General features: G+C 38.7%; 2 protein-coding genes across 2 annotated transcripts in view; both read right to left on the bottom strand.

Annotated features, from left to right (window-relative positions):
• LOC133652154 (cerebellar degeneration-related protein 2-like) overlaps window positions 1–7,304 on the bottom strand; it is a 28,469-nt gene extending 21,165 nt beyond the window's left edge. The window contains exon 1 of the mRNA XM_062050583.1: window positions 6,851–7,304. Within this exon, the coding sequence (XP_061906567.1) occupies window positions 6,851–6,929 (79 nt within the window). The 5' untranslated portion in view covers window positions 6,930–7,304. The remainder of the gene's footprint in view (window positions 1–6,850) is intronic.
• Window positions 7,305–7,570: 266 nt separating this feature from the next.
• Window positions 7,571–26,615, bottom strand: part of LOC133652151 (ATP-dependent DNA helicase Q5-like) — a 60,791-nt gene continuing 41,746 nt past the window's right edge. The window contains exons 12-19 of the mRNA XM_062050578.1: window positions 26,274–26,344; window positions 26,077–26,167; window positions 25,852–26,004; window positions 22,740–23,272; window positions 20,669–20,714; window positions 20,380–20,598; window positions 15,422–15,494; window positions 7,571–15,354 (exon numbers count right to left, since the gene is read on the bottom strand). Of these exons, the coding sequence (XP_061906562.1) occupies window positions 15,230–15,354; window positions 15,422–15,494; window positions 20,380–20,598; window positions 20,669–20,714; window positions 22,740–23,272; window positions 25,852–26,004; window positions 26,077–26,167; window positions 26,274–26,344 (1,311 nt within the window). The 3' untranslated portion in view covers window positions 7,571–15,229. The remainder of the gene's footprint in view (window positions 15,355–15,421; window positions 15,495–20,379; window positions 20,599–20,668; window positions 20,715–22,739; window positions 23,273–25,851; window positions 26,005–26,076; window positions 26,168–26,273; window positions 26,345–26,615) is intronic.

Below are 26,615 nucleotides of genomic sequence, written 5' to 3'. Positions count from 1 at the left end.
GGTCCTCTCCAAGGTTTCTCATAGTCATTCACATTGACGTCCCACTGGGGTGAGTTTTCTTTGACCGTATGTGGGCTCTGTACCGAGGATGTCGTTGTGGCTTGTACAGCCCTTTGAGACACTTGTGATTTAGGGCTATATAAAAAAACATTGATTGATTGATTGATTGATTGATGTGTTGCAATGTTAAGATTTCATCATTGATATATAAACTATCAGACTGCGTGGTCGGTAGTAGTGGGTTTCAGTAGGCCTTTAAGAACGGCAGACTTTTAAAAAAGTTTAGCACTTTTGATAAAGATTTTACCGTCTGCGGCGTCATCACAACAAAAATGGTGGTTGAGAAAGGTCAAAAGAAACGTAAACGCGGCAAGACAATATCATAAATTACAACACAACAACTTTCAGCTACAGCTCGATTGCAAAAGCGACAACGAAGACAAACGACACAACACAATAATATAAAACCGCAACACAACTTTAAGCCACAACGGAAGTGACAGCGGAGGAAGTTACGGCGACGCACCGACTACCGGAACACAAGTAGAAGAGATTTGAGTCCATCTTAGATGAGCTCGGGCCTAGCGAAGCCGGCGGCGTTTCTGGGTGTTTTTGATACATGGCGTGGTTAGAGTGTCCGCCTTGATCGGTAGGCCGTGAGTTCAAACCCCGGCAGAGTCAAACCAAAGACTATAAAAATGGGACCCATTACCTCCCTGCTTGGCACTCAGCATCAAGGGTTGGAATTGGGGGTTAAATCACCAAAAATTATTCCTGGGCACGGCCACCGCTGCTGCTCCCCCCACCTCCCAGGAGATGAACAAGGGGATGGGTCGAATGCAGAGATTAATTTCACCACACCTAGTGTGTGTGTGACAATTGTTGGTACTTAAACTTTTTTAACTTTTACACTACCGTTCAAAAGTTTGGGGTCACATTGAAATGTCCTTATTTTTGAAGGAAAACACTGTACTTTTCAATGAAGATAACTTTAAACTAGTCTTAACTTTAAAGAAATACACTCTATACATTGCTAATGTGGTAATTCTAGCTGCAAATGTCTGGTTTTTGGTGCAATATCTACATAGGTGTATAGAGGCCCATTTCCAGCAACTATCACTCCAGTGTTCTAATGGTACAATGTGTTTGCTCATTGGCTCAGAAGGCTAATTGATGATTAGAAAACCCTTGTGCAATCATGTTCACACATCTGAAAACAGTTTAGCTCGTTACAGAAGCTACAAAACTGACCTTCCTTTGAGCAGATTGAGTTTCTGGAGCATCACATTTGTGGGGTCAATTAAACGCTCAAAATGGCCAGAAAAAGAGAACTTTCATCTGAAACTCGACAGTCTATTCTTGTTCTTAGAAATGAAGGCTATTCCACAAAATTGTTTGGGTGACCCCCAACTTTTGAACGGTAGTGTACTTTGCATAGTAGAGTTTTAACTTGCACTTAGAGATGTAGCGACGAAGTGTAGTTACTGACATTGATTTTCTTAAGTGTTCCTGAGCCCATGTGGTGTTATCCTTTACACACTGATGTCCCTTTTTGATGCAGTACCGCCTGAGGGATCCAAGGTCCGTAATATCATTGCTTACGTGCAGCGATTTCTCCAGATTCTCTGAAACTTTTGATGATATTACAGACCGTAGATGGTGAAATCCCTAAATCCCTTGCAATAGCTGGTTGAGAAATGTTGTTCTTAAACTGCTCGACAATTTTCTCACGCATTTTTTCACAATGTGGTGATCCTCGCCCCATCCTTGTTTGTGAATGACTGAGCATTTCATGGAAGCTGCTTTTATACGTAATCATGGCACCCACCTGTTCCCAATTAGCCTGTTCACCTGTGGGATGTTCCAAATAAGTGTTTGATGAGCATACTTCCATTTGCTCAGTCTGTTTTTGCCACTTGTGCCACCTTTTTTGAAACATGTTGCAGGCATCAAATTCCAAATGAGCTGATATTTGCAAAAAATAAAGTTTTCCAGTTCAAACTAAGTATCTTGTCTTTGCAGTCTATTCAATTGAATATAGGTTGAAAAGAATTAGCAAATCATTGTATTCTGTATTTATTTACCATTTACACAACGTGCCAACTTCACTGGTTTTGTGTTTTGTAAAACCGCAACACAACTTTAAGCCATAAAAGATGCGACCGACACAACAGAAGTGACAGGTGAGCAAGTTACGGCGACACACCGCCTTCCGGAACACAAAGAGAAGTGATTTGATGATAAAGAAAGAAACATAATCGATGGATGAAAGAAGTTCTGGAAATGAGGAAGTGAGGGGCCAACGCCATCAACAGGGATGAGGGGTCATACATGATTATACACACCTGGAACGCTGTCCTTCATCGGAGTCGGCTGGGTGGAGAACAGATACTATATCTTCTCTTAAAATGTTGGTTACTGTTCTTTTTTTTTTTTTTAAACTGCTTAAATGTTGAAAAGGTGAGCAGAAAACGTTCCTCTTGTTAATTGGTCACACGTTATTCAAATAGGATGTGAATGCATTGGCCATTAATTGCTGTTTACTTGTTTGTTTGTATCCATACTCATTCATACATCATTTATACATCTGTGATACGCGAAGGGAGGATCCGGTTTCAACCTCGGTAAGAGTGTTAGCTTGTGCTTAGCTAGCAAAGACAAAGTTGTGTGAAAAATAATCATTTAGCCAAAGTCAGCCAGCTAAACTCTGTCTACATCAATTCAAGTACTTTCTAAAGCAGCGTCAATTTGCAATGCAATAAAAACAAAAAGAGCCAACAACAAACGCTACAGACACCCACAGAGACAAGACATTAGGCACCAATGCGGAGGTATCGTAAGATTAAACATACAATCTGTTAGATGGTTAACATATTTAGAATTAATCAATGATACAATTCTACACATTGAGTCCGATAGAGTGCTAAAATGCCAAGAGTTAATCAATAAATAATATAACGGGGTGCAGCTTTTTTTTCTTTTTGAGTTAGTTAGATTTGGTGTTTTGTTGGTTTTTATTGCTATTTTAACTGCTTTTTTTATACAAAAACATACATGTTTTTTTACTAGCACTTTGCCTTTCCATCCATCCATTTTCTACCGCTTGTCCCTTTCGGGGTCGCGAGGGGTGCTGGAGCCTATCTCAGCTACATTCGGGTGGAAGGCGGGGTAAACCCTGGACAAGTCACCACCTCATCACAGGGCCAACACAGATAGACAACATTCACACACTAGGGACCATTTAGTGTTGCCAATCAACCTATCCCCAGGTGCATGTCTTTGGAGGTGAGAGGAAGCCGGAGTACCCTGAGGGAACCCACGCAGTCACGGGGAGAACATGCAAACCTTACTTTTAAATGGCCATTTCATTAGTCATTTTAATAGTAACAGCTGAATGAGCAGCAAAGTTACACTATAATAAATATTTATCAACAAATTCATCATCTTTGTCATTCGTAAGCACATGCCTAAAATACCTTAAGCTGCACTTAAAAGTTGATGGAAAAACAAGAGCCATTAAATATGTGTACTCATGTATTATGGCCAAACATCTAAATTTTTGTTTCATCTGACATCACATGGACAAAGATAAGACCTTCTGGAGGAAAGTTCTGTGGTCAGATGAAACACAAATTGAGCTGTTTGGCCACAATACCCAGCAATATGTTTGGAGGAGAAAAAGTGAGGCCTTTAATCCCAGGAACACCATTCCTACCGTCAAGCATGGTGGTGGTAGTATTATGCCCTGGGCCTGTTTTGCTGCCAATGGAACTGGTGCTTTACAGAGAGTACATGAAAATTCTTCAGGACAACCTAAAATCATCAGCCCGGAGGTTGGGTCTTGGGCGCAGTTGGATGTTCCAACAGAACAATGACCCCAAACACGTCAAAAGTGGTAAACGAATGGCTAAATCAGGCTAGAATTAAGGTTTTAGAATGGCCTTCCCAAAGTCGTGACTTAAACGTGTGGACAATGCTGAAGAAACAAATCCATGTCAGAAAACCAACACATTTAGCTGAACTGCACCAATTTTGTCAAGAGTGGTCAAAAATTCAAGCAGAAGCTTGCCAGAAGCTTGTGGATGGCCACCAAAAGCGCCTTAAAGGCCTACTGAAACCCACTACTACCGGCCACGCAGTCTGATAGTTTATATATCAATGATGAAATCTTAACATTGCAACACATGCCAATACGGCCGGGTTAGATTAGTAAAGTGCAATTTTAAATTTCCCGCTGAAAACGTCTCGGTATGATGACGTTTGCACGTGATGTCACGGATTGTAGAGGACATTTTGGGACACCATTGTGGCCAGCTATTAAGTCGTCTGTTTTCATCGCAAAATTCCGCAGTATTCTGGACATGTGTGTTGGTGAATCTTTTGCAATTTGTTTAATGAACAATGAAGACAGTAAAGAAGAAAGCTGTAGGTGGGAAGCGGTGTATTAGCGGCCGGCTGAACTGGGGCAACAGAGACTCTTTCCAGGATGACTTTTAGTTGGATACGCGGTACTGTGAGTACTCAGCTGCGTCTTCCAAACATTTGATCGCTTGCCCGTACGTGCGTGCCGCTATGTGCATGTCACGTATGTAACTTTGGGGAAATATATGTGCTGTATGAACTTTGCGGAGGTGAACGGTACTTTGGGCTGTGGGATTGAGGGTGTTGTGCGGGTGTTTGATTTGTTTTGGCGGGTTATATGGACGGGAGGGGGGAAGTGTTTGTTATGCGGATTAATTTGTGGCATATTAAATATAAGCCTGGTTGTGTTGTGGCTAATAGAGTATATATATGTCTTGTGTTTATTTACTGTTTTAGTCATTCCCAGCTGAATATCAGGTCCAACCCGCCTCTCACAGATCTTCCCTATCTGAATCGCTTCCACTGCCCTCTAATTTAATGTTTTAGTCATTCCCAGCTGAATATCAGGTCCAACCCGCCTCTCACAGATCTTCCCTATCTGAATCGCTTGTGTTTGTTATGCGGATTAATTTGTGGCATATTAAATATAAGCCTGGTTGTGTTGTGGCTAATAGAGTATATATATGTCTTGTGTTTATTTACTGTTTTAGTCATTCCCAGCTGAATATCAGGTCCAACCCTCCTCTCACAGATCTTCCCTATCTGAATCGCTTCCACTGCCCTCTAATCCATACTTGCCAACCCTCCCGTTTTTAGCGGGAGACTCCCGGTATTCAGCGCCTCTCCCGATAAACTCCCGGCAGAAATTTTCTCCCGACAAACTCCCGGTATTCAGCCGAAGCTGGAGGCCACCCCCTCCAGCTCAATGCGGACCTGAGTGGGGACAGCCTGTTCTCACGTCCGCTTTCCCACAATATAAACAGCTTGCCTGCCCAATGACGTCATAACATCTACGGCTTTTAGAGAGTAGAGTGCACAACTGCGCACACAAGGAGACAAAGCAGAAGAACGAGGAAGTTACAGACATGGAGACGCCGTCGACGAGCAAGATGAAGAAATACGCTTGCAAGTTCCAAAACGAATGGAAACAAGAATTTCAGTTCATCCAGGACAGTTCGAAGGGGAAGGGGTATGTAATTATGTTGCCTGTACATTTTGAAAAACAGACTTCTTCATTGAACACGGTGGCCGAGTCATGAACGGAGGAGAAGTTAAACAGGACAATACTGCCATCTACTGGGTAGCCCCCGGAACACTGAAATTCAAGTATTTATTTTATTTATAAGTATAATAAAATAAATATATATATACATATATAGCTAGAATTCACTGAAAGTCAAGTATTTCATACACACACACACATATATATATATATATATATATATATATATATGAAATACTTGAGTTGGTGAATTCTAGCTGTAAATATACTCCCCTATTAACCACGCCCCCGCCCCACCCCACCTCCCGGTATCGGAGGTCTCAAGGTTGGCAAGTATGCTCTAATCCTTCACTCTCACTTTCCTCATCCACAAATCTTTCATCCTCGCTCAAATGAATGGGGTAATCGTCGCTTTTTCGGTCCGAATAGCTCTCGCTGCTGGTGGCCATGATTGTAAACAATGTGCAGATGTGAGCAGCTCCACAACCTGTGATGTGACGCTACTTCCGGTACAGGCAAGGCTTTTTTATCAGTGACCAAAAGTTGCAAACTTTATCGTCGACGTTCTCTACTAAATCCTTCCAGCAAAAATATGGCAATATCGCGAAATGATCAAGTATGACACATAGAATGGACCTGCTATCCCCGTTTAAATAAGAAAATCTCATTTCAGTAGGCCTTTATTGCAGTGAAACTTGCCAAGGGACATGTATCCAAATATTAACATTGCTGTATGTATACATACATACATACAGCAATGTTAATATAAATAATCTGCTGGGTCCAAAGTATACTTTGGACCCAGCAGATTTGGTCACATTTTCAGTAGACCCATAATAAATTCATAAAAGAACCAAACTTCATGAATGTTTTTTTATGACAAACTAGTATGTGCTCCAATCGCTCTATCACAAAAAAATAAGAGTTGTAGAAATGATTGGAAACTCAAGACAGCCATGACATTATGTTCTTTACAAGTGTATGTAAACTTTTGACCACGACTGTATATCGTCCCTGAATCGTATGGGCAACCACAATTCGATTTGAATCGTTATTAAAATGAATCGTTACACCCCTAGTTTTATTAAATGGACTACAGATTGATGGAGCAGGAAATGAAGGCCAGTAAGAATATATTTTGGCATCACTTGATGAAGATGGAAATAATTGACAGCAGAAGGAAGAAGAAGGTCGATATTGAACAGGAAGATAAAATAATAGCATGGACTTCCATGGATAACACAAAGATGGATGAAGAAGCCTCACCTTGCTCCAAGTCACGTTGGTCGTACCAAGGCTCCTCTTCCTCCGTGACAAACTCCTCCATCTTGCCACCACGAAGCATCAAGTTTCAACTACTTTGTCCTCCGGCGAGATGGTGTTTTAACAACAACAATAATAACAAAATATGAATGATAACAATAATTCACTCCCAAGCACCCCCGGAAGTGACAAGACACAAAACCCGTAGCGACGCTAAAACCACCCCGAGGGTGGGGGGAAAAAGGCCTTTGAGACTAATAAATTGGACTCAAACCATCAACCGTTGTGACGGCGAGCGTTTTGAGTTCAGTTAATAGACGAGAAGGACGTCGTGGTGTTGGAAAAGAAGATTGCCGTGTCGCTGCCATCAGCCTTTGATGAGCATCATGCGCGGTGCTGCTGGGGCGTTCAAAGAAGCTCGGAAAATGCCGAACGAGGGTCTACGGCTGGGAAACGCACTTTAAAATATAGGAATGCAAACATTTAAATGTTACCAGTAATGCAAAATCGTGAATTATGTGTTAATTTATTATGTGCATTTACTTAATGTACATTAAAAAGTAATGTACAGTAAAAATAAATACGGTAGCCATACCGAATATACATTTTCTTTAATTGTGCTTATATCACTGTGGTGCGTTCAATAAAACTCGAAATTAACCGAGTCATTCTATCCAATAGTCAAAGTATAGTCAAATCGGTCACGCCTTAAAAATACCATTACCATTAAATTCCTTGCGTCACGGTTGCTTACAAATCTGGGAACACGTCACACTTGGGTGCACAATAAAAAAACACAATACATCATTCTTATTCAGTATCCCCCATTACTAAATATGTGTAAATGATCAAAACAGGTAAAAATATAGCTGAAAAAAAACGCGGAGCCTGTGAAGGCAGCACGGCTGGAGGTGACGTCACCGTTAGCTGCTCAGCACTCCAAGTACCCAAGACACAAACACACAGGGGGGTGTTTAATTGTCCATCTGAGGACATTATTAGCACTAATTAATCGACACAAATCATGTTACATGCCTCGCTGTGCTTGCTTTGTTCCGTTTCTGTACATTCTTTATTGAAAAAAACAACATTGAGGTGCTCAGGGGTTGGGGGTGCTCTATGGCTTTCCTCCACAGGCCGGTCTGACAACATATTACTAAAGGAACTGCATTTATTTCTGCAAAAATTGTATCAAAATAATTTAAATTGCCTCTGTTTTTCAGTCAAAGACAAACAGCAGCAATACAAAAAAGAGAGCTATTGGAAAACGTAATACTATATCATTAAACGTTGCATTATTCACATTATTGTGTATTTCATCCACTTGTTTATTCCGGTATGAATGCAAACCTAAACTGATCACAGTCATTTGATGGGAAAGCAAAAAAAGACAGTTGACAGTTTTTTATGGCGTACTCACACGAGGCCAATTGCACCGTATTAATGATAACCAGCACCTTTTATATGAGGAATGAAATAAGACTCAAAATAGTACAAAAGTCAAATCGCTCACATGCGCTACATTTGTGTGCACTCCCGTCCCACGTAGTGACAGACTGCGCCACTTTCCACAATAGAAATCATCATTAGAATGACTTGAAATAAGACAAAAAATAATCCACAAAGGCAGAGGAAATGCAGTAATACAGCCAAATAGAAGTAATCATGCGGGTATTAGCGTCAATACTTAGTGTGGGCACCAGCCAGCAGAACCTTGTCGTTGCAAATATTTAAAAAACACAGCCTTCCGTTTGTTCCGTACATTCTTTTGTTTGTGCTACTAAAGGGTTTTCAGCCCGTTCTAAATTATATTTTCTGACCAGTGAGGTCACTCGCTGCACCTTGTGCAATCTCACAAAGCCTGAAAATGTTTAGCTACATTTGTGCTATTATTGTTTAAATGTCATTAACATAAAAAAATAACATTTGTGCTGCATAAAAAAACATTTGCGCTATTATTGTATTAATGTTGAAGTAAAAAAAAAACATTTGTGCTGCATAAAAAAACATTTGTGCTACATTTGTGCTCTCAAAAACATTTGTGCGGTTATGGTTTTATTGTTAACAAAACATTTGTGCTACATTTGTACAGTATAAAAACATTTGTGCTATTGTTTTAATGTCACTAATGTTGAAACAATGTTTGTGTTGCATTACAAAAACATTGCTTTCTGTATAAAAAAACATTTGTGCTACATTTGTGCTCTCAAAAACATTTGTGCGGTTATGGTTTTATTGTTAACAAAACATTTGTGCTACATTTGTACAGTATAAAAACATTTGTGCTATTGTTTTAATGTGACTAACGTTTAAAAAATATTTGTGTTGTATTAAAAAAACATTGCTTTCTGTATAAAAAAAACATTTGTGCTACATTTGTGCTCTCAAAAACATTTTAGCGCTATTTTTTTAATGGTAAAGTTAAAAAAATAATTGTGTTGTATATAAAACATTTGTGCTACATTTGTGCTCTCAAAACATTTGTGCAGTTTTCGTCTTAATGTTGAAATAAAACAGTTGTGCTATTGTTTTAATGTCAATAACATTGAAACATTTTTTGTGTTGTATTAAAAAACATTGCGTTCTGTATAAAAAAACATTTGTTCCCTCAAAAACATTTGCGCTATTGTTTTAATGGTAAAGTAAAAAAAAACATTTGTGTTGTATAAAAAACATTTGTGCTACATTTGTGCTCTCAAAAACATTTGAGCAGTTATGGTCTTAATGTTGAAATAAAACATTTGTGCTATTGTTTTAATGTCAAAAGCATTCACCATTTTTTTGTGTTGTATTAAAAAACATTGCGTTCTGTATAAAAAAAACAATTGTGCTACATTTGTGCTCTCAAAAACATTTGTGCAGTTATGGTCTTAATGATGAAATAAAAAAAACGTGTGCTATAATTGTGCTGTATAAAACCATTTGCGTTATTGTGGTTTTAACGTTAACATAAAAACATTGTGCTATTATGTTGTAATGTTAACAAAAACATTTGTGTTCTCAAAAACATTTGAGCGGTTATCGTTGTAATGTTAACATAAAACATTTGTGCCACATTAGTGCTCTCCAAAACATTTGTGCTATTATAGTTTTAATGTCAATAACATAAAAAAAATGTTTGTGTTCTATTAAAAAAACATTGTGTGCTGTATAAGAAACATTTGTGCTACATTTGTGCTCTCAAAAACATTTGTGCTCTCCAAAAAATGTGTGCGGTTATGGTTTTAATGTTGAAATAAAACATTTGTGCTATATTTGTGATGTATAAAAACATTTGCGCTATTACGGTTTTAACGTTAACATTAAACCATTTGTGGTATTAATATTTCAGTATCAATATGCACGTTACTGTGGGTGTGAGTAATAAAACGTTAATAACATTCAAACCATAATAGCACAAATGTTTTGTTTGACAGCACAAACCAAAAACATTGTGCTATTATGGTTTTAATGTTAACATTTTATTATTTACACACAGCCCCCCCACCTTTTCCTTAACGTTTGTGCTAATAAGATTTTAATGGTATTATTAACATTATATAAATATTCACATGCAGGCCCCTTACCTTGTCCAAATCAAAAACAATATCTGTGCTTTTATGGTTACAATGTTACTATATTTAATTATATTCACACATAGTAACGTGCAGATTGATACTGAAATATTGATATCACAAATATTTTTAGACAGCACAAATGTTCGGGACAAGTTTGGAGAGATTTGCACGTGTGAGAATAATAATATGTTGACATTGAAACCGTAATAGCACAAATGTTTTATGTTTTACATTGCAAACGAGCAAAACTGTAGCACAAAGGTTTTTCTTGACGGCACAAATGTTTGGGGCAAGAATTTGGTGAGATTTAAACAACGTGGAGGGATGCATGTGAATAATATTGAACGTTAGTAACATTAAAACCAGAATAGCACAAATTTTTGTTTTACAGCGCAAACAGGAACAACAGTAGCACAAATTGAGATTTGTCAGATTGTGAGAAATTTGGACAAGAAAGGGTATTGGGTTGATGTGAATAATAAAAAAATGGTAATAACATGAAAACCATAATATGTAGCACAACTGTTTTTTTACAGCACAAATGTAGCACAAACGTTTGGGACACATTTGGAGAGATTTGGACAAGGCGGGGGGCTGCATGTGAGTAATAATAAACGTTAGTAACATTAAAACCATAATAGCGCAAATGTTTTTTTGTTTTTTTCCAGCGCAAAAGAGCATAACTGTAGCACAAATGTTTTTCTTGACAACACATATGTGGGACAGGTTTAAAGGGATTTGGACAAGGTGGGTGGTGGGGAGATGCAGGTAAATATTATTGAACGTTAACAAGAAAACCCTAATAGCACAAATGTTTGTTTTAAAGCGCAAACGGGAACAACTGTAGCACAAGTGTAGCACAAATTGGGATTTGGGAGATTGGGCGAAATTTGGACAAGAAAGGGTGTTGGGTTGATGTGAATAATAAAAAAATGGTAACATGAAAACCCTAATACCTAGCACAAAGGTTTTTTTTACAGCACAACTGCAGCACAAATGTTTTTCTTGACAACACAGATGTTTTGGACAAGTTTAAAGGGATTTGGACAAGGTGGGTGGTGGGGAGATGCAGGTAAATATTATTGAACATTAACACGAAAACCCTAATAGCACAAATGTTTGTTTTAAAGCGCAAACGGGAACAACTGTAGCACAAATTTGGGATTTGTCAGATTGTGGGGAATTTGGACAAGAAAGGGTGTTGGGTTGATGTGAATAATCAAAAAATGGTAACATTAAAACCACAATACGTAGCACAAATGTTTTTTTTACAGCACAAATGTAGCACAAACGTTTGGGACAAATTTGGAAAATGTGGAGCACCCCACCTTGTCCAAATCTCTTCTCTCTGCATGTGAGGAATAATGAACGTTAGTAACATTAAAACCATAATAACACAAATGTTGTTTTTTTTCCCAGCGCAAAAGAGCACAACTGTGGCACAAATGTTTTTCTTGACTGCACAAATGTTTTGGGACAAGTCTAAAAATATTTGGACAAGGTGGGTGGTGGGAGGGTGCATGTGAATAATAATGAACGTTAACACGAAAACCCTAATAGCACAAATGTGTGTTTTTAAGGCACAAACGGGAACAACTGTAGCACAAATTGGGATTGTGTGATGTTTGGACAAGAAAGGGTGTTGGGTTGATGTGAATAATCAAAAAATGGTAATAACATGAAAACAGTGTTTTTTTTACAGCACAAATGTAGCACAAACGTTTGGGACACATTTGAAGAGATTTGGACAAGGTGGGGGGCTGCATGTGAATAATAACAAACTTTAATAACATCCATACATCCATTTTCTACCGCTTGTCCCTCTCGGGTAGCGGGGGGTGCTGGAGCCTATATGTAAACATTCAAACCATTACAAATGAAAAATAGTGTGTGCTACAAAAAAACAAAAATGTGTGCTATTATGGTTTTAATGTTAATGTTCATTATTATTCACCTGAAAGCCCCTCACCTTATCCAAATCCTTCCAAACATGTCCCAGACGTTGGTTTGGTTTTTTTGGGCAAACGAGAACAACTGTAGCACAAAGTATTTTTCTTGACAGCACAAATGTAGCACAAGTGTTTGGGACAAGTTCGGAGAGATTTGGACAAGGTGGGGTGTGGGGAGCTGCGTGTGAATAATTAAAACATGGTGAAAATATGAAAACCGTAATATCACAAATGTTTTTTTTACAGCACAAACGTGCACAACTGTAGCACAAATATTTTTCCTTGACTGCACAAATGTAGCACAAACATTTGGGACATATTTGGAGGGATTTAAATAAGGCGAGGGGCTTGCATTTGTATAATAATGAACAATAACATTAAAACCATAATAGCACAAATGGTTGGTAGTTTTCCAGTGCAAACAAGCACAACTGTAGCACAAACTATTTTTCTTGACAGCACAAATGTTTTTCCTGACTGTACAAATGTAGCACAAATATTTGGGACAAGTTTAAAGAGATTTGGACAGGTGGGTGGTGGGAGGATTGCATGTAAATAATAATAATCATTAATACAAAAACCCTGTTAGCAATATTGTTTGTTTTTTTCCAGCTCAAACGAGCACAACTATAGCACAAATGTAGCACAAATTGGGATTTGTGAGATTGTTAGAGATTTGGAGAAGGTGTGGGGTTAGTGTGAATAATTGAAAAATGGTAATAAGTTGAAAACCATAATACGTAGCACAAATGTTGTTGTCTTTTATAGCGCAAACAAGCACAAATGTAGCACAAATTGTGATTTGTGAGATTGTTAAGAGATTTGGACAAGAAAAGGTGCGGGGTTGATGTGAATAATCGAAAAATGGTAACATGAAAACCATAATACGTAGCACAAATGTTTTTTTTTACAGCGCAAACAAGCACAAGTGTAGCACAGACTTTTCTTGACAGCACAAATGTAGCACAAATGTTTGGGACAAGTTTAAAGAGACTTGGACAGGTGGGTGGTGGGGGGATTGCATGTAAATAATATTAAACATTAACACAAAAACCATATTAGCAAAAATGTTTGTTTTTTACAGCGTAAACGAGCACAACTGTAGCACAAATTGGCTTTTTTGAAAATGATATATGTTTGGACAAGAAAAGTTGTGGGGTTGGTGTGAATAATTGAAAAATGGTAATAACATGAAAACCATAATACGTAGCAGAATTTTTTTTTTTTTTACAGTGCAAACAACCACAACTGTAGCACAGACTATTTTTTGGGAAAATAGTTTGGGAACAATTATGGAGAAATTTGGACAAGGTGGCGTGTAAATAATTAAAACATGGTAAAAACATTAAAACCATAATATCACATGTTTTTTTTTTTACAGCACAAATGGTCACGACTGTAGCAAAAATGTTTCATTGACTTCACAAAATGTTTTCTGCAACTGCACAAATGTAGCACAAACATTTGGGACATGTTTGGAGGGATTTGGACAAGGTGAGGGGCTTGCATGTTGACATGAAACCATAATAGCAGATGTTTGTTTTTTTACAGTGCAAAAGAGTGCAACTGTAGCACTTTTTTTCTTGACAGCACAAATGTAGCACAAATTGGAATTTGTGATTTGTAAGACATTTTAACAAAAAAGAGGGTCGAGGGGCTGCATTGGAATAATAACAAAATGGTAGTAACATAAAAACCATAATAGCACAAATGTTTTTTACAGCACAAACAAGCACAACTGTAGCACAAATGTTTTCTTTGAAAGCACATACGTACTACAAACATTTGGTACATGTTTTGAGCGATTTAGACGAGGTGGGGGGCTGCTTGTGAATAATAATGAGTGTTAACATTAAAACCATAATAGCACAAATGTTTAGATTTTTCTTGACCGCACAAATGTAGCAAAATGGTTGGGGCAAGAAGTTTAATGAGATTTGGACAAGGTGTGTAGGGTTGGGGGGTTCTGGGTATGATTAATATTAAAACGTTAATAACATTAAAACTATAATTGCACAAATGTTTTGGTTTTTTTTCAGCGCAAACAAGCACAACTGTAGCACAAACTATTTTTCTTGACAGCACAAATGTAGCACAAATGTTTAGGACACGTTTGTAGAGATTTGGAAAAGATGGGGGGCTGCATGTGAATAATAATGAAATGTTAATAACATTAAACCGTAATACCACAAATTGTTTTTTTTACAGTGCAAACGAGCACAACTTTAGCCCAAACTACACAAATGTTTGGGACAAGTATGGAAGATTTGGGCAGGAAATGGGGGTGGGGGCTGTCGGGAATAATCAAATAATTGTAGTAATATGAAAACTATAATATCATAAATGTTTTTTACAGCACAAAGGTGCAAGACTGTCACACAAACATTTTTCTTGACAGCACAAACGTAGCACAAATGTTTGAGACAAGTTTAGAACGATTTAGACAAGGTGGAGGGTAGCTGCATGTGAATAAAGATGAACGTTAGCATGAAAACCATAACAGCACAAACGTTTTACTTGGGGGGGGGGAGGGGGGGTAGTAGGGGGTGCTGTGTGACATCACTAGTTAGAAAATATATTTTTAGACTTACTTAGAAACTTCACAAATGAAAATGACAATGGCACAAACAAATGTTGCACAAACGAACAGAAGTAGTATTTTAATATTGCAATGACAAGGGCCAGCTTCACACAGGTGTTAGGGGAGGGGCTAGGAGGATGTACCATCACGGTACAATGACTTGGTGTGAGCACGCTGCTATTGTGTGAAAGTGTCTAGGTGTGTGTGTGTGTCTGAGACACCTGAGCTTACAGCAACAAGACAAGCTTAGGCACTGACAAAGAAGAAGCCCTAAAATCTTCATGTCCTCTCCAGGTCATCGCCGACTGGTGGTGCTTTCACAGTAACCGGGTCGTTTCAGGTGCTTCCAGTCCGCCTCGCTCTCGCAGCGTTTGACGTTGCAGAAGAACTGCTTAATCAGCGCCTTGGCCTCTGCTTTGACTGCGGGCCAACGGACACAAGAGTGAGGAGTCAAACGTGAGCGCAAGTCGGGTGGTCCTCGTCTTACCTTGACCCTTGGCCAGGCTCCTCCCCTCTGCCAGCAGATGGGACAGATAGCGGGCGAAGGACTTGAACAGGTCCTAATAACAAAGAGCCGGAGCATGAGATGAATTCATGTTAAATTTCCCAACATGGCCACACAAACAGTGTAATTTTAAAAAACTTGTATTTTTCTATGTTAGCCTTTTGTCATTAAAAACACAATCAAACTTTTTGATTTGAGTTGTAAGTAGGCCTGTCAAAAAAAATTTAATTACTACCCAGATGTTATTAGTAATGCTGTCAAATAATAATTTTTTTAAAATCAGATTAATCATACTTTTGAATTTGGATTAATCGTAATTATTCATCAGCATCACTAGTGGTAGAAACTTGCTTGCATGACTTCAATTAATTAATTCCAATTAAAACAAAATGCAATTTAATTGTTAGAATATTATTATTTATTGAATCAAAAATATGAACATTCCCTGACTAACTGTATTTGCAAACAATCAATACTGCTAATAAATATACAACAATTCTTCTCAACAAAAGAAAATAACAAATCTAATTTAAAACATTTGTTTGCACGTGCAACACTTAAGACCTTTATCATATTAGTATGTGGAATTAAATTATAGAATGGATTAGGGAAAGAGTGGTGAGGACAGCGGAAAAGATCATCAGAACTCCTCTTCCTCCTATCCAGGAGATCGCAAAAAGCCGCTGCCTGACCAAGGCTCAGAATATCTGCAGAGACTCCTCCCAACGCCTCCAAGGACGGTTTTCACTGCTGGACTCTAGAAAGAGGTTCCGCAGCCTCCGTAACAGAACCTCCAGGTTCTGTAACAGCTTCTTCCCTCAGGCCATAAGACTCTTGAACGCATCATAATAATCCCCTCAATTCCCCCCAAAAAGGATTAACTCGCTGGAATATAAAGACAATATAGCATACATCCATAAACGTGGATGCATATGCAAAAGTGCAATATATTTATCTGTACAGTAATCTATTGATTTATATCTGCACCTTATTGCTCTTTTATCCTGTACTACCATGAGCTAATGCAACAAAATTCCGTTCTTATCTGTACTGTAAAGTTCAAATTTGAATGACAATAAAAAGGAAGTCTAAGTCTAAAAAGTCAAACAATGTACTATGAGGTTGATAAAACTCAAAAGTGTTTGTAAAGTATAAGGAAAATTATACTTATTGAAAATAGGATATTATTCATCGCAATAGGTGAATCATAACTGACTTAACTATTTTTTTAGGAGACATTGTACTACAAATTGAAAACAGGAAGTGAACATATGTGTAAGTAACTGCTACGAAGTGAAACGCGGGTAGGATTGAATAAGCTTTGCTTTTTCCGACTCCTTCTCGGACAAGTCGTGTAAAGAGAAATTAAAAATATGCGATGTATCATGTTGAAACCCCATACATGTTCGAAATAAACTTCAACAAACCAACCAACCAAGAATTGACAGAAGGTAAAGAAGCAAAATAAATTGTGACTGTGATTAATCTGCGCATATACATGAATAATGCAATATTTTTCATGATTAATCATATGAGTTAAATTGTTATTTTTGACAGCCCTCATTATTAGATTACAATAATTTTCTTTGTCACCTAATACACAAAGCTAACGTGGATGTTTTGTGCTTAGCATATATCGACATACACTGGTTCACTTTGAGCACTTTTCCTGTATGTTTAATGGATGTCCTGCTCTTGTTAATTAATCATGTAGAAACGCAGATTAATCGCATTACTTATCGCAAATGCTTCTTTAGCTTGGCCGCCGATGGTTACTTGAAAGGTTTTTAAAGGGCCAGTGATCAGGTAAATGCATACGTCAGTGCAAAGATAACATTTTGTGTGCAAGTACAAAACCCAAAACCAGTGAAGTTGGCATGTTGTGTAAATGGTAAATAAAAACAGAATACAATGATTTGCAAATCCTTTTCAACTTATATTCAATTAAATAGACTGCAAAGACAAGATATTTAATGTTCACACTGAAAAACTTATTTTTTTGTGTGCAAATAATCATTAACTTAGAATTTAATGGCAGCAACACGTTGCAAAAAAGTTGGCACAGGGGCATTTTTACCACTGTGTTACATGGCCTTTCCTTGTAACAACACTCAGTAAACGTTTGAGAACTGAGGAGACCAATTTTTTAAGCTTTTCAGGTGGAATTCTTTCCCATTCTTGCTTGATGTACAGCTTAAGTTGTTCAACAGTCCAGGGTCTCCGTTGTGGTATTTTAGGCTTCATAATGCGCCACACATTTTCAATGTAAGACAGGTCTGGACTACAGGCAGGCCAGTATAGTACCCGCACTCTTTTACTATGAAGCCATGCTGTTGTAACACGTGGCTTGGCATTGTCTTGCTGAAATAAGCAGGGGCGTCCATGATAACGTTGCTTGGACGGCAACATATGTTGCTCCAAAACCTGTATGTACCTTTCAGCATTATTGGTGCCTTCACAGATGTGTAAGTTACCCATGCCTTGGGCACTAATACACCCCCATACCATCACAGATGCTGGCTTTTCAACTTTGTGCCTAGAACAGTCCGGATGGTTCTTTTCCTCTTTGGTCCAGAGGACACAACGTCCACAGTTTCCAGAAATAATTTGAAATGTGGACTCGTCAGACCACAGAACATTTTTACACTTTGCATCAGTCAATCTTAGATGAGCTCGTGCTCAAAGCCGGCGGCATTGTTTGTGAATGACTTAGCATTTCATGGAAGTTGCTTTTATACCCAATCATTGCACCCACCTGTTCCCAATGAGCCTGCTCACCTGTGGGATGTTCCAAATAAGAGTTTGATGAGCATTCCGCAACGTTCTCAGTCTTTTTTGCCACTTGTGCCAGCTTTTTTAAAACATATTGCAGGCATCAAATTCCAAATAAGTTCCATCCATCCATCCATCCATTTTCTACCGCTTATTCCCTTCGGGGTCGCTGGAGCCTATCTCAGCTACAATCGGGCGGAAGGCGGGGTACACCCTGGACAAGTCGCCACACTATTCCACCTATACTATAACTCAAAATAATTCACTATAACTGAAATATTAACATCCAAATAAGTTAATATTTGCAAAAAATAACAAAGTTTGCCAGTTCGAACATAAAATATCTTCTACCAATTTAATATAGGTTGAAAAGGATTAGCAAATCATTGTATTTTTTTGGGTTGGTGCACTAATTGTAAGTGTATCTTGTGTTTTTTATGTTGATTTAATAAAAAAAAAAAATATAATAAAATGTTTTTTTTTAAAATTTCTTGTGGCCCGGTACCAATCGATTCACGGACCGGTACAGGGCCGGGGCCCGGTGGTTAGGGACCACTGATTTACACAACGTGCCAACTTCACTTGTTTTGGGTTTTGTAATGTACGATGAATAATTCGCGATTAATCTATGCAAAAGTGCGATTAATCTGATTTTTAACAATTCAATCATTTGACAGCACTACCCATTAGAAATGTTTGACATCAGATTACTGTTTGTAATCCTTATCTAAGAACAGAACAGGAAGTTATTTACTTATGAGCGCTGGTTTCATTTACTCCATTACATTTACTTAAGTAACTTGTCAGAGTAGTTTTAATGCAACATACTTTTTACTTTTACTCAAGTATTTTTATGAAGAAGAAACACAACTTTTACTTCATTACATTGACTTTTATTCAGATTACTATATTCATATATGTCTATTAATAACTGTTTGCAAAGACATATTAATTTGTCTAGTTAGTAAGACTTGTGTCACATGACTTTGTTTTACACCGTAAAAAGTGACATGACGTCATAACTCTTCAATGTTTACTTACAAAGTATGAAAAATAACATTTATATAATCAACTGTCAGTAGAAATATTGACATTTCAGCCAACATAAAATCCACTTCCAACTAGAGAAAAGTTGGAAATGTTTATTTATGTTTTAGCTAGCATATGCTAACATTAGCCCTGTTATAACGTCATAAGTGACTGTAAAATATGCATCTTTTGTAGTACACGCTGTAATAGTGTCATTATGTCTGTCTCACCGACACACACACCAACTACGCTTGTACTGCAAATAACATTTAAAAAAATCTAATAAATAAATCAAAAGTTACTCACCGGAACGTAGTACTTTTTTCACTGAATACTTACTCACACTCAATTATTTGAAATACTATTTTTTACTTGAGTCATATTATTCTAAAGTACAGGTGTCAAACTCAAGAACTGGGGTCTAGATGTGCCGGGGCCAATAGTCTTGAAAATAATGATGCAAAATATTATGCGTCAAGAAAGTATTTGAGATGTTATTTCCATTTTGACAAAAAAAAAATACATGTATTGCATGCAATTGCATATCTTTTAAACTTTAATATTATCTAATAAAGCAACAAATATAGTACTATCATGCATTTCAAACTTTTTGTTAGTTAAAATAAAAATAATAATAAATATCTGCTTGACTTATGATATCTAAGCAAGTTATCTATCAAAATGACACTACATTTTACAGTAAAAAACAGGCAATTCAGTTGCCAGAATTTTACTGTAAAAATATATATAGTATCGTTTTTCCACTTACAGTAATATGCTGTAAAAAACATTTTATGGTAAAATTGTGGCGACTGAGCTGCCTATTTTTTTTATTGCAAAAACTACATATTTTTTTTTAGTGCATGTAAAAAAGATATTAAGGCAATTATAACAATATCATGAAGGGAATCCCTTTATATTCATACTCGTGAATTATCCACGAGTACAAGCGGCTGCCATAACTGCGACGTGGCCCTCAATGAAAACAAGTTTTAGACACCCCTGGCTCTGAAGTAACGGTTCTCTTACTGGAGTACAATTTATGGCTACCCCCAGGCCATTAATAACATATATTTGAAAATATCTATGTTGATGTGGACATTATCTGAGAAGCAAAAGAGACGTGACTCCTCTCGCACCTTGTTAGCGAACTTCCCCTGAGTGTAAAACGGATCCAGGTAGCGGACCACCACGTCAGCAGCCTCCTTCAGCGTCACAGTCGTTATTGGACCCGCCTGCAGGACCCTCTGCTGCACGGTGGGGTCAAAGGTCACTCTCCGGCCGCTCCCCTTACTCTCCGCCGAGCGACCTCTTTTGGCTGGCGGAAGCTGCTCTTGTTGGGCTTCCAACACGCACGCCTGCGTGGGAAGTGGTGATGCTGGTTAGTCACCTAGCGACACACACATCTTTTTACACAGAGAGACGCACCTCTTGTGTTACGGATACACTGCGGCCTTCCTGAGTTGTGTCCACTCTGCAAGGTAAACAAAAACAGCTGGGATCAATGAGTAAAAAACAGATTGCAACTAAAGAACCAACATAACCCTAAAATCTGGATTCAATTCATATTTTGTGTATTGCAATACTTTCTGTTAAATAAGAATTTCAGCTCATTATTAGTGCTGTCTAACGATTACATTTTAAAATCTGATTAATCACGATTAATCGCATGCATAATTATATTTAACTTTAAAAATATATATATATCTTACACATAATGCAGATCATTTTATTTGTTTTGCTAACAGTTTTATTTAATGTACCGTCAGGGTGGATTTTGTAGTGAAATTTGCCCGAGAGCACATAAGTCGGAGTTTCCTCACTAGGGTTGGGCATCAGCATCGATTGGAACCGAAACTAACATTTCGATTCTCCTGGAATCGTTCAAATGTTTGTTCATTTCAATTTCTAGTCTCAATGACCGAATAGAAGAAATAGTCGCTGCCAATAAAGGAAAATTGTTGTCAAACAACAAAACAATAAATTGCAACCACCATCAAAGAAGAAACAGCCGTCGAACAACAAAAAATAAATTGCAACCACCAAAGAAGAAATACCCACCACCAATAAAAAACAAATAGCCGCCGCCAAAGTATAGTCACCAACAACAAAGAAGAAATAGCTGCCACCAACAAATAAGAAATAGCCACTGCCAACAAGGAAGAAATAGCTGCCATTATCAAAGAAAAAATTGCCTTCGCCAACCAAGAAGAAATAGCTGCCAAGCAAAGAAGAAATAGCCACCACAAACGAAGAAGAAAAAGCCGACTCCAACGAAGAAGAAAAAGCCGACTCCAACGAAGAAGAAAAAGCCGACCCCAACAAGGAAGAAATAGCCGCCATTATCAAAGAAAAAATAGCCTCCGCCAACCAAGAAGAAATAGCTGCCAAACAAAGAAGAAATAGCCACCACAAACGAAGAAGTCGTTGCTGAACAATGAAGAAGAAAAAGCTGACCCCAACGAAGAAATAGCCACCACCAACGAAGAAGAAAAAGCCGACCCAACGAAGAAGAAATAGCCACCACCAACGAAGAAGAAAAAGCCGACTTCAACGAAGAAGAAAAAGCCGACCCCAACGAAGAATAGCCACCACCAACGAAAAAGAAAAAGCCGACTTCAACGAAGAAGAAAAAGCCGACCCCAACGAAGAAGAAATAGCCACCACCAATGAAGAAAAAAAAGCCAACTCCAACGAAGAAGAAAAAGCCACCACCAACGAAGAAGAAAAAGCCGACCCCAACGAAGAAGAAAAAGCCACCACCAACGAAGAAGAAATAGCCACCACCAACGAAGAGGAAATAGCCACTACCAACAAAGAAGAAATAGCCGCCTCAAACGAAGAAGTAATAGCCACTACCAACCAAGAAGAAAACAACACCACCATCGAAGAAGAAGTAGCTGTTGCCCAAGAAAAAGACGCAGCAGGTCTCATGACTAACAGCCATGAACAATGTTTTAGTAGCACTCAAAAGTTTAGCTTAACTTAAAAAAAAAATTAAAAAAAATAAAAATTAAAAAAGATGGCACGACAAATATTATGAAACACATCTGGATTCAAAGTGCGGAAATTACAAATTATATTAAATCTGTGAGGTGCGACGCCTGCCTTGTTCCTTTAACCCTTTAGAATCAGGCAAGTAAAACGGGGGCGGGGGTTAAGCATATTCTATGTATTTTTGGCCTAAATTAGCCATACTAGATGTGGAAATATATAAAATCCAATTCCAAACTTTTCCTTACATACGTAGCAACACTGATTATATCTACTTAAAATAACAAAAAACGATAGAAATGAAGAGTGTGCATCTTTTACAACATCTTTGGGCACTGACTCAGTCCTCGCGCGAGAATTGTCACGGCTTACTTTTGCGATGTTTTGCACATTTCCCAGTCTGAGCTCGATAATAAAATGTTTTGCTTGTTTGTTTTTTTTTAACCATCCCTGGATGAATTTGTGCTGACCATAAAATGATTTAACCTGTCGAAACATGACTTACTCTGTGGTGGACAGCAGATTGTTCAGTTCAGTGTCTTGAAGCATCTCTTCTTCGTCTTCACTATTTATCACAATGATGTCTTCTTGAACGACTGGCTCCACAGCGCCACCTACAGCCTCCAAGATGCTAGGCGACTCCTGCCCTTGGTTCATGTTTTCCTCTGGACTCATATCATCCGTAGGGGAGGAAAGCACCTCCGTCGTCGTCTGTGTCCTAAAATATTGCGAGATGATGCGAGAACCTTTTGCAGCTTCTGCCAGCTTCTGCTGCTTCTTGCTCACAGCTCGGCCTCCCTTAACGGGGCTACTCGAGGAGGACAAGGAGGTGGCGGCTACAGCTTGCATCGATGATGTCATAGGCACAGGGTTATCTTTCCATTTTCCTTTTAGCTCCTCTTTAACGCCACCTGTGGTGCTACAAGGCGCTCCCTTATCAGACGTACTGTCCTCCATGGAGGGCTTCAGCAGATCCTTGGCAGCCAGGTGGGAGTGCGACGAGCCCCTGTGGCCTGCTCCCATTCTCTTACGCTTCATCTGCGGGAATAATGAGTAAGATATTGTTGATATTGCTAGTGCTGGTTTTGATTGGATAAGTTTTGTTGCTCTCTATCTGGCAACCAATGTTAAAGTGCACCTCTAATTCTGACAACATTGGCACTTTTTTCATAGATCTGGACCTAAAATGTATGTCTACAGGTAAAATTCCTCTCAAAACAGGAACAGTAGTGATTTTAGGTTTGTTTTCTAACAAGTTTCAGCACATTTTAGAACGGCCACTTTTCGCTCCAAAATGCCTGCATCATTACCACGATTCCAGGGTTTCTCCCAGACTGGAAATATACCTGTGGTGGTGAGGGCGTGTTCAATATGACGCCATCATATAGTTTGAACAATCTGCTATGACGCATATATTTTCTTTAATAAGGCTAAAAAAATGTTTACATGCATTTGAAAACAAATCTGAGTTATTATTATTTTGGTATTAACCAGGGGTGTAACGGTATTGTTAATCATTACAATAATGCCGTGATGACGTGTGATGCTAACAAATGTAAACTTGGTCAGTGTAGTTTTTTTTTCTGGCACTTTTGAATTGGCAGCACAGTGGCACAGGGGTTAGTGCATGTGCCTCACAATACGAAGGTCCTGAGTAGTCCCGAGTTCAATCCCGGGCTCGGGGTCTTTCTGTGTGGAGTTTGCATGCTCTCCCCGTGATTGCGTGGGTTCCCTCCGGGTACTCCGGCTTTCTCCCACCTCCAAAGACATGCACCTGGGGATAGGTTGATTGGCAACACTAAATGGTCCCTAGTGTGTGAATGTGAGTGTGAATGTTGTCTGCCTATCTGTGTTGGCCCTGCGATGAGGTGGCGACTTGTCCAGGGTGTACCCCGCCTTCCGCCCAAATGCAGCTGAGATAGGCTCCAGCACCCCCCGCGACCCCAAAAGGGACAAGCGGTAGAAAATGGATGGATGGATGGAAAAGTAAACTACATCTCCTAGAATTCACTTTGCAGCGTGAGTGGGGGGTCGTAAAAGGGGAGAAAAATTATTGTTTTTTTGGACATTTGCTGAAATTTTCAACAAAGTCAGTCGATAACTTTTTGAGTTGTGTTGCTAACAGAGAGACCCTGGTGAAAACACAACCTCTTTGGCCTGTGTACGGCAAGGCAAAGCACGTACATATACAGTCGCGATCAAAAGTTTACATACAATTGTAAAGAACATATTGTCATGGCTGTCTTGAGTTTCCAATAATTTCTACAACTCTTATTTTTTTGTGATGGAGTGATTGGAGCACATACTTGTTGGTCACAAAAAACATTCATGAAGTTTGGTTCTTTTATGAATTTATTATGGGCCTACTTAAAGTGTGACCAAATCTGCTGGGTCAAAAGTATACATACAGCAATGTTAATATTTGGTTACATGTCCCTTGGCAAGTTTCACTGCAATAAGGCACTTTTGGTAGCCATCCACAAGCTTCTGGTTGAATTTTTGACCACTCCTCTTGACAAAATTGGTGCAGTTCAGCTACATTTGTTGGTTTTCTGACATGGACTTGTTTCTTTAGCATTGTCCACACGTTTAAGTCGGGACTTTGGGAAGCCATTCTAAAACCTTAATTTTAGCCTGATTTAGCCATTCCTTTACCACTTTTGACGTGTGTATGGGGTCATTGTCCTGTTGGAACAACCAACTGTGCCCAAGACCCAACCTCCGGGCTGATGATTTTAGGTTGTCCTAAAGAATTTGGAGGTAATCCTCCTTTTTCATTGTCCGATTTACTCTCTGTAAAGCACCAGTTCCATTGGCAGCAAAACAGACCCAGAGCATAATACTACCACCACCATGCTTGACGGTAGGAATTGGTGTTCCTGGGATTAAAGGCCTCACCTTTGCTCCTCCAAACATATTGCTGGGTATTGTGGCCAAACAGCTCAATTTTTGTTTCATCTGACATGAACAAAGATAAGACCTTCTGGAGGAAAGTTCTGTGGTCATGTATTTTGGTCATTTTCCTTCCTCCCTCCCGAAAAGCGGGCCACTTCACCCCAAACTCCTCCTCTCGTTTTACATTCCCAAAGCAGATATAAAGGCGTGGAAGTTTTCTTTTGTCTCTCTCTCTTCCTTCTTTATTAGCAGTGTAGACTTGCTTCTCTGTAAACTGATGTTATTTGAGACCTCAAATAAATACTTAGCTTTCTCTGAACAATTCCAAAACACATTTTGTCAGGAAAAGATTATTTTACATTTAATTTTGCTCATATTGTTAGCAATATCCGTTTTGAGGTAATCATGGAACACGGCGACAAAAACATGCAATTAAGCAACCAAAATGATACTTTTATATGTCTTTATCTACACCGTCTGTGCGGGGAAATGGGCTCCAGTTCTGTAGATGAGGGGGCGATATATTGGGTCTGGCATTGAAAAGGGGGCGTTCCAACTACAGTTAGTTATCTACCCATTACTCATAAAACTAGGGAAATTATGGCCTGATTCATTTTAATCTGGCTGCTATGAGTCTTTTAAACTTTTACTAACTCTTTACTATCAAATTGGGACACCAACGTTTTACTACAAAATGAGCAGTTTTCATTACGCTGACTTACCGAGTAGACCTCGGATGCAGATTTAAACCCATGCAGCTCCTCGGATAAGGACGAAGAGGAGGACGCCTCCTCTTCATGTTTCCGCATGGCTTCGCCTCCACTGCAGCTCTTCACCTGCTCTGTCACAGCAGGCGCTTTCTTCATCTCGGACACCTTGAGGGGCAAAAAAAATTAGTTGAGTCCCTTATCAACCTGATTTTAAACAGTACAACACAAGGGCAGAACCTTTTTTAATATGGCTGCTTTGTACAAGTTGGAAGACTTGCTGCTCTTGAACACCTCATGTTCAATATCCACAGCTGAGGTGAGAAGACAGCTGGGAAGAGAAGCAGAATAATTCAGGGTTAGACTGTCAAATAATACTCGATTGAAAGAAAAATCAGGAAACAAATGGAGATCTTTGTGTGTATGTGTATATTTACCTGAACGCGTCGTCTGCCCTCTGGTGGCCATATAATACCTCCTGCAGGAGGGATAGGCAGTGCTCTCTGGTCTGAAATACAAAGTCCTTTGTCACATTGCAAGTGTAGAGCAAATATTCATTTGCTCTGGAGGTAAAATAGGGATTAAATAGGCGTGGGTTGTTAGACAGTGATCTGGTCAGTGCACACGTCAGCACAAGGATGAGGGAGGAGAAATGTAACTCCCAAATGCACCAAGACGGTACTTTGGATAAACATTTTTATGGAAAATTAAATGTGCTTTCAAGTAGAGTAAAACATAAAAAAAATTTCCTGCATGACATTAGAATTGCACTGTGTGAA

This window comes from Entelurus aequoreus, linkage group LG06 (genome assembly GCF_033978785.1).
Source record: "Entelurus aequoreus isolate RoL-2023_Sb linkage group LG06, RoL_Eaeq_v1.1, whole genome shotgun sequence".
Classification (NCBI taxonomy): Eukaryota; Metazoa; Chordata; class Actinopteri; order Syngnathiformes; family Syngnathidae; genus Entelurus; species Entelurus aequoreus.
Note: the sequence above shows the minus strand (reverse complement) of the source record. Positions and strands in the feature narration are given on the sequence as shown.